The 8751-nt window shown below is 40.8% G+C and overlaps 1 protein-coding gene across 1 annotated transcript; it reads left to right on the top strand.

Annotated features, from left to right (window-relative positions):
- The first annotated feature begins 3013 nt into the window (after nt 1–3013).
- On the top strand, nt 3014–3970 carry LOC133764492 (olfactory receptor 52D1). Its single transcript, XM_062198168.1, has one exon. The coding sequence runs from the start codon at nt 3014–3016 to the stop codon at nt 3968–3970; it is 957 nt and encodes a 318-aa protein (XP_062054152.1).
- Nucleotides 3971–8751: the final 4781 nt, after the last annotated feature.

Here is an 8751-nt window from a genome sequence, read left to right as displayed (position 1 = left end):
TGGGAATTCAGTGAAGTACACAGTATTAAAGGAAAAAGAAGAGAAAAATAAGAGAGGTTACGAGAAGTTGAACATAAGAATTAGTAGACATTTATTTCCATTTTCCTTGAAAATTCCCTACAGAAAATGTTCCTTACTCATTTAGTCCTCCCACTTTCAACCCTTACTTCTAAAATAAACCCACAGATGAAATCCCCAGATAGAGTAGGCCCTCTGAGTTTTCACACATGAGTGTCAGAGTCAATAAACAATCATATTTAGTCCTTTACCGAAGGCAGCTAGAACTGAAGTCACTTACTGAGCCTTCAAAATTGAGAAAGAATCAGGTATTTCCACCCAGATTACACACTCAGATTCCATCTATCCCCAAAAACCACACTGATCCAACCTGCACAAAAACACAGCTTTTACATCCCTCAGCAAATTATTGCATTCAGGTATCCATCACCTGCACAATCTGGTTCCACCACCCTCCCACCAGCCTCACACCCACACATAACAGCCACCACAGAACAACAACTTGAGCATGCTCACATCTGGACTTCACTCTCATAGATAAATTCTTGAAATGAGATCTCCCCAAGAAACTGTGTCCAAAGAAAAAAATCTCAGGGTTCAATCACTGAGGTCTAGGTAGGTATAAGAAAGAGACCTCAAAAACTCAGCTATTATAGTGACGCAGAGCCAAGGCTGAGTGGGACAATTTAAGGATAATGTCTCCACTCTAACCAGAGTGGTACTCCAGTTCTTTTTCTTTTATTTTCCCTAGAATGAAACCTTGTTTACATCACATTTTTCTAGTACTCACATACACAAATGCTCACAGAGTAACAATCTCCTTATAATAACCACTTGAAATAATCCTTTGGGACCAAGAATAGGATAAGAAGAGAGGGGAAGAAAATATAGCAGTGAGTATGGCTCTCGAGCCTCTGGCACCCAAGATTCTCTCCCCCTAACCACTGGGATCAGCAAATTTTTTCATGCAAACAAGAATTCTCCACCTGTATCTGCATCTTTGGAGCCTATATACTCTTATTGGATTGCACAATTAAGAAGTGATATTAAGCAAAGTGCCTTGCAAGAAAAATGAAAATTCAAGTATTAGCCATAAAAACAGGCAATTGAAGTAAAAGCACCAAGTTTCAAATCAGGAGGTCTAACTGATAATTTCAGTTCTTACAGTAACCTGCTTTGTGATCTGGATGGTCCCAGTTTAGGTCTGAAACTGGACTTTTCATTGGTAAGACAGAGGTAAGAATGACTGTTATATGCTGTACCACTTTCATATGCTGTTATGAGACAAAACATTTGTAAATGGGGGCGAAACTGTTTTTGTTGTTTCAACTTTGAATCTCATATACTTTACTCTTTTGTGGGCTACAAAAGTTACGTGAAATAAGAAGCTCAGTTGTCATTTTTAATTTAGAAGTGAGAAATAGTTTCATAAACGTTGTGAGATTTTTCTGATGCCAAAATTGAAGAGGCAGGAAAACTTAGACAGGGATTCCAGCATCACTGGGTTGCTACCCAGAGAGCTGAAATATTTGTTCAAAATCACACAACAACCTTGAGACAAAAACAGGACTAAGGTTCAGAATCCTTAGCACTTTACAAATGAGATACCCACTACATGATTGAGGGAAGATACAGATAATATAAGCATTCTCTCTACAAAAAAAAAAAAAAATCACTCTTCCAGGACACTGACATCTTTATTGCTGACGCCATCAGAACACTCCACTCTCTCCCCACCCATCTACCTCTATCAGCCCTTGGCGTTCTGAGCTGGTTGTCACACTCAGCCATTCTGCTGGCTGGCTGGCAGAACTGTGAAATGGCATCTGCGTATCTGGGAGTGCTGGTTCCCTAGCCAGAATATCTGCCACATCTCATGATTCTTTCCTTAGAACCAATGAACCGTGAAGCATGTGAGTATGTTCAGGTTGTTTAATCACCTTCTGGCCACTGCAAGAGAGATATAAAACCTAAGCTGCTTGGCGTGTAATTGAGCAGATCCTTTACACAGAGAGGAAATTAAATAAATGTTTCAGCACTAAGACAAAAACACAATGGAATATTTCTAAAAATGATCAAAATTGATCTTTTTAGGCAATATTTGTCAAAATGTCTGGGTACAAACACAATCATGGACACAGTGTGTGGAAACTGAAATTTCATAAGGGGATTGTACCTATGTAATATGTATTTTCCACACACAAAACAAAAAAGTGACTTTAAATTAGAAGCGATTCCAGGAATTCAGAGAAATCTGCATGAAATTCAAAACTAATGAGGGATGATGCGAAGAAAGATGATGTGGATTGGCATGAACTAGAAAAGGCATCAAATCTTCCAAAATTGAGGAATACATTTGGTCTAACAGCTAAGATGCCAGTGGGACATTTGTATCTGTTATGACAGTGTCTGGGTTCTTGTCTTGCTTCTGAATCCAGCATATTTATAATGCAAACCAAGGGAGAGAGCAGTGATGGCTTAAGCAACTGGATTTTTGGCCCTGGAAAATATGGATTGAGTTCTTGTATCCCAGCTTCTGCCCTCACCCAACCCCAGCCATTAAGGTCTTTTGAAGAAGGAATTGCAGATGGAGCTCTTTCACTGTCCATCTGCCTGTCTCTCTCAGCTACTCATACACATAAATACATACATAATTTTTAAAGAAATGTGGACAAAAGACATGATGTTCATGAAGTAATAAGAGGAGTCTATAAGGGTTGGTTTTGGCCGATAAATAAATATTTAACTTGAGCTTTGAATACAGAACCCAAAATATTGTTGAATATAAGAAGTTGTGGAAGATCAAAAACAAAAGGATTGTATGTGATAAAATCTTTCCAGTTTCCTGAACGAGTAAGGAGTAATAAATCTTTTTCTCAGTCTAAAAAAGATTATTCACAGAAAGCTGGTCATTGTATATGACTCAAACACATACTTGACTTTACAGGCCAAGCATCCACCATCCCTGGGATAGAGTCCTTCCTCTGCAACAAGGATGTCTGTTTCCAACATCACTGATAACAGTCTCCCAGCTACTCTCTTCCTGACAGGGATCCCAGGACTGGAGCCCTTCCACATTTGGATTGCCATCCCCTTTTGTGCTATGTATCTCACAGCACTGGTTGGGAATGCTGCCCTCATCCTTGTCATTATGACAGACAGAGCTCTTCATGCACCCATGTATCTCTTCCTTTGCATTCTGTCACTCACTGACCTGGCTCTCAGCTCTACTACTGTGCCCAAGATGCTGGCCATTTTATGGATGCACGCTGGTGAGATTTCCTTCAGTGGGTGCCTGGCCCAGATGTTTTGTGTCCATTCTATCTATGCTCTGGAGTCCTCAGTTCTTCTTGCCATGGCCTTTGATCGATATGTAGCTATCTGCAACCCTCTGAGATACACAGCAATTCTCAACCATACCGTCATAGGAAGAATTGGGTTTGTTGGGATATTCCGTAGTGTGGCTATTGTCTCTCCCTTCATCTTCTTGCTGAGGCGACTGCCCTACTGTAGGCACCATGTCATGGCACACACATACTGTGAGCATATGGGCATTGCCCGACTGGCTTGTGCTAACATCACTGTCAATGTTGTCTATGGATTGACTGTGGCTCTGCTGGCCATGGGTCTGGATTCCATTCTCATTGCCATCTCCTATGGTTTTATCCTTTGTGCTGTCTTTCGTCTTCCATCCCGTGATGCCCAGCACAAAGCTCTGAGTACCTGTGGTTCCCACTTGGGTGTCATCCTGGTTTTCTACATCCCTGCCTTCTTCTCCTTTCTTACTCACCGCTTTGGTCACAACAGAGTTCCCAAGCATGTGCACATCTTTCTGGCCAATCTCTATGTGCTGGTGCCTCCTGTGCTCAATCCTATTATCTATGGAGCTAGAACCAAGGAAATTCGGAACCGACTTCTAAAACTGCTTCAGATGGGGAAGATCTCAATATAAACTCTTGAGTTGAAGCTGGAGATAAGAAAAGTATAGGGTATCTCTGTGGTGTAGCAAGATAAGCCTCCACCTGTGGCACTGGCATCCCATATGGGCACCAGTTTGTGTCCTAGCTGCTCCTCTTCTGATCCAGGTCTCTGCCATGGCCTTGGAAAACAGTGGAAGATGGCACACTCAAGTGCTTGGGTCCCTGCACCCACATAGGAAACCCAGAAGAAAGTCCTGGCTCCTGCTTTGGATCAGCTCAGCTCCAGCTGTTGTGGTCATTTGGAGAGTAAACCAGCAGATGAAAGACCTTTCTCTCTGTCTCTTACTCTCTCTGTCTGTATCTCTGTCTCTCAAATAAATAAATAAAATCTTTTTTAAAAAAAAATACAATTATAGGGGTAGCAGAGCCATCTAGATACACTGGCATGACTGGAAACCTCTAATACTAGAGGAATGGATTTACATGGTGGAAGGATTTGGACTGGGTGAGCTTGGACTGGATACACCAGTGATGTCCTTGAACACTCTGGATAGCCTAGAAAGGTGTTAGTATTTTCACTCTTGCCTCAAAAGTGGCTACAACCACTATGGAAAAAGTCTATTCCTAGACTTTAGTGGAGAAAGAACTTCATGATAAGAATATTTTTCCCATGAGTCCAAGTGAAAAAGAAAAAGAACATTTAGTTAAGTCTGAAACCCATTACTTTGGATAACAGTTAAGAGCAAAAAATGTGAGATTATAGTGCTTTGGTGTGAATCCTTACTCCTCTGCTTACTGGCTTTGTGTCCTTGAACAGGATGCTAAATCTTTCAATGCCTCAATTTGGCCAACTATTAAATGGGGATAATGATCATCTCTATTAGTGTTGTGATAAACAATAAGTTAATAAATGTTGAAAACATAAAACAATGCCTATGGCAAGCCAAGACATGTGGCCAAAAAAATGTCCAAATGAAGGATCTTGGTGAGTGAGACCCCAGGGGAAAGAAGTGGTCATCAAAGAAGGAGGTACTTTTCTCTGAAGGGAGGAGAGAACTTCCACTTTGCTATGGCTTTGTCTAAATACTGACGGTGTTTGTGGATTCAAAAGACTTCCATAAAGTAGGCCACACAGCAAATTCATAGAATGATAAACACTCTAAACAGCACTATGGCCTCAGAATCAGCCCTTAAGGCATTCGAATCTGGCTAAAAAGCCCACAAGAGGGTGCCTGTGCTGTGGTGTAGCTGGAAAAGCCACCGCCTGGAGTGCCAACATCCAATATGGGTGCCAGTTGGACTCCCAGCTGCTCCACTTCCTATCAAGCTCTCTGCATTGGCCTGGGAAGGCAGTGGAGGATGACCCAAGTCCTTGGACCCTACACCCTTGTGGGAGACCTGGAGAAGGATCCTGGCTCCTATCTTCAGATCGGCACGGCTCTGGCCATTGCAGTCATCTGGGGAGTGAACCAGCAGATGGAAGATATCTTTCTCTTTGCTTCCACCTCTCTGTAACTCTGCCTTTTCAAATAAATAAATTAGTCATTAAAAAAATAAAATAAAAATCTTGGCAGCTCATGGCAAGTGCCTTGGGTGGTCACTGACATCAAAAATAAGAGTGTTAATTGTTAAATCAACAAGAGGAGTCACTATGTACTTACTCTCCATGTAGGGCCTCTGTCCTTAATGTGTTGTACTATGAGAATTAATGCTAAAACTTGTCTTCAAACAGTACTTTATACTTTGTATGTCTGTGTGGGTACAAACTGTTGAAATCTTTACTTAGTATAGAGTTGGTCTTCTGTGTATAAAGTTAATTGAAAATGGATCTTAATGGAGAACAAGACTGGGAATGTGAGAGGGAGGAGGAGAAGGGGTGGGAATGTGGGTGGGAGGGTGGGAATTCTGGGATGAATTACTATATTCCTAAAGTTGTACTTATGAAATTCATCAAGTTTGTATTCCTTAAATAAAAAGTTTCTTTGGGAAAAAAATTTCAAGGAACTAAAGAAAAAAATATATAATGTCTAACATGTAAATTTTTAATAAATATATAAGATGGGAAAGTTTTGTAACTATTAGTGGTTATTTTACATATCTAAGAGTTTTTTGGTTATCTCATCTCACACAGTTATTGTCATAATTATATGACATAACTTTACAGTACTTGAGATATGATTAATGCTTAATAGAGCTGTATTTTCTCCCATTTTTCTTCTCATTCTTCATTTTGAGGATCCTGTTCATTTAACCAGAAAATCATCTCTTATAAAAAATTCACTGGAGCCAACTTAGAGTTGCTAATAGTCCTTCCATGCTTTCATAATCTCAGCTAGAAAATAAACACGTATATCCACCAATATTCTTCCCAAGTGTTAAAACAAATATATATATGGTTGCTATGGGGCCGGTGCTGTGGCATAGTAGGCTAAGCCTCTGTCTGCAGCATCAGAATCCCATACGGACACTGGTTTGAGCCCCAGCTACTCTGCTTCCAATCCAGCTCCTGCTAATGCATCTGGGAAAGCAGTGGAAGATGGCCCAAGTCTTTGGGCCCTTGCACCCATGTTGGGGACCTGGGAGAAGTTCCTGGCTCCTGGCTTCCAATTGGCTCAGCTCTGCCCATTGCAGCCATGAACAAGCGGATGTAAGTTCTCTCCCTCTCTCTCTTTATCCTCTCTCTATAACTCTGCCTTTCAAATAAATAAATAAATCTTTCAAAATATAAAATGCAGAAATGGTTGCTGCTATTTGTATTTTAAAATAATAACCTGTGATTCAGAAAGGCTAACAATCTGAAATTACAACACTAATGTGGACACTATCTCAGTCATTATCCAAAATTCTCAAGTGGAATGAATAGATGATTTGGATCCAGATGACTGCGGGTTTAAATCTTGGCTTCCTTGTCTACTAACAGCATGAATTAGAGTATTCCACAGAAGCACCCCAGCCTTAGCAAAGTGCACATTGTAGTGTTTCAGAAAAAGCGAGCACTCAATATAGATTAATATTGGGCTAATAACCCATAAATTTATGAAAATATGCTTTGTTTCATTATAACTACATGTTTTAAAATGATCTGCAGTGTTTTTTACATTGATTATCATTCTGAAACTTCATCAGGGCAACTATTTCATCTGTGTCTTGTACATAATTAATAAGTATTCAATAAACATCACAGAAAATGTGATGGAGCCTCCTTGTGTATATTATCTTCTTTGTTGAATTAATGTACAAATGAGTGATGTCTTCATTATGTATTGTGATGAGTAATGGCACTATACGCGTAGCGTAGTGTCTAACACACAACAGAGACTGAGTAATTTGGTTCTTGTTTATTTATATCGTATTGGGGCTGTTCAGAAGGAGTTACATCTACATGGATAAGGAGTTAAGGGAGAGGTTTTTACTCAGGAAAGCAATCAAAGGAAAAATTATCACCAAGTCCACAGGTGAAGCAGGCAGAGAAGAGTCAGCCACTGGCCATGGAGAGTTCCAACTTCAGTTGCAGAGGCAAATTCATGCACAAGGAGCTGTCATGGGACAGAGTCAGTCATGTCACAGCAGAGGAGCTAAGAGGAGAAAGATCAGTGAAAGGTAGAGCAGAGATCGAAAGAGGAGGAATAATAGGAAACTGTGCAGGAAGGAGACAGCACAGAGGGCCTCAAAATCCAGGCCAAGATCAGAATAATGTAGTGTCTTTAGAAATTTTAAGACTCACTCTATATTGATACAATAACTTAATACATTAAAAGAAAGTAAATCCAGGGTCGGCACCATGGTTCATTTGGTTAATCCTCCGCCTGTGGCATCCCATATGGGCGCCGGTTCTAGTCCCAGCTGCTCCTCTTCCAGTCCAGCTCTCTGCTGTGGCCCAGCAGGGCAGTGGAGGAGGGCCCGGGTGCTTGGGCCCCTGCACCCACATGAGAGACCGGGAGGAAGCACCTGGCTCCTGGCTTTGGATCAGTGCAGTTCCGGCCATTGTGGCCATTTGGGGGGTGAACCAACGGAAGGAAGACCTTTCTCTCTGTGTCTCTCTCTCACTGTCTATAACTCTATCTGTCAAATAAATTTTTTTAAAAAAGAAAGTAAACCCTTGAGAATGAGTTTTATCATTAAATAAGAAAGTAACTAAGAAAACAAGTGATGGAGTTGGACACTTAGACATAGCTAAAACTTATGAGACATAAGAATATCCTCTACTTAGTACACTAAAACGAAATAAATCTGAGAACAAGTTTTATTTAAAGTTGTCAACATCACAGTGGGCATTTCGTTGGGGAGTTAAGTCACAACTTGGGATGCCTACACCCCATATCAGAGTGCCTGGTTCAAGTTTTGGCTGCTTTGCTTCTGCGTCAGCTTCCTGTTAATACACACCCTGGGAGACAGCAGTTAATGGCTCAGGTATTTGGGTCACTGCCACGCATGTCGGAGACTCAGATGGAGTTCTGGACTCCTGGCTTCAGCCTGGCCCAAGCCCAAATGTTGAGGGCACCTGAGGAGTGAACCAGTGAATGGAAGATCTCAAACTGTCTTTTGCTGCCTTTCCCACTTTCTAAAAAAAAAAAAAAAAAAAAAAAAAATCAGTATCCAGATGGAGTCCCTTGTGTTAAACCAAAACAAATAGAGTGAGGAAGTTAAGAAAGGAGGGCATATGCACACATGCCTACAGTAAGAACTATTAAAAGACTCTCTGAAGGATCCTTATGTACATATGCCTAAAATCAAAACTTCCGCCAAGGTCTTTTCAAATGACAGCTAGTTACATGAGTTACATGAGTAGCTAGTCAAATGCACAAGAGCATTT

Source organism: Lepus europaeus, chromosome 7, assembly GCF_033115175.1.
Source record: "Lepus europaeus isolate LE1 chromosome 7, mLepTim1.pri, whole genome shotgun sequence".
In the NCBI taxonomy this organism is placed as follows: Eukaryota; Metazoa; Chordata; class Mammalia; order Lagomorpha; family Leporidae; genus Lepus; species Lepus europaeus.
This window is presented reverse-complemented; position numbering and strand designations above follow the sequence as displayed.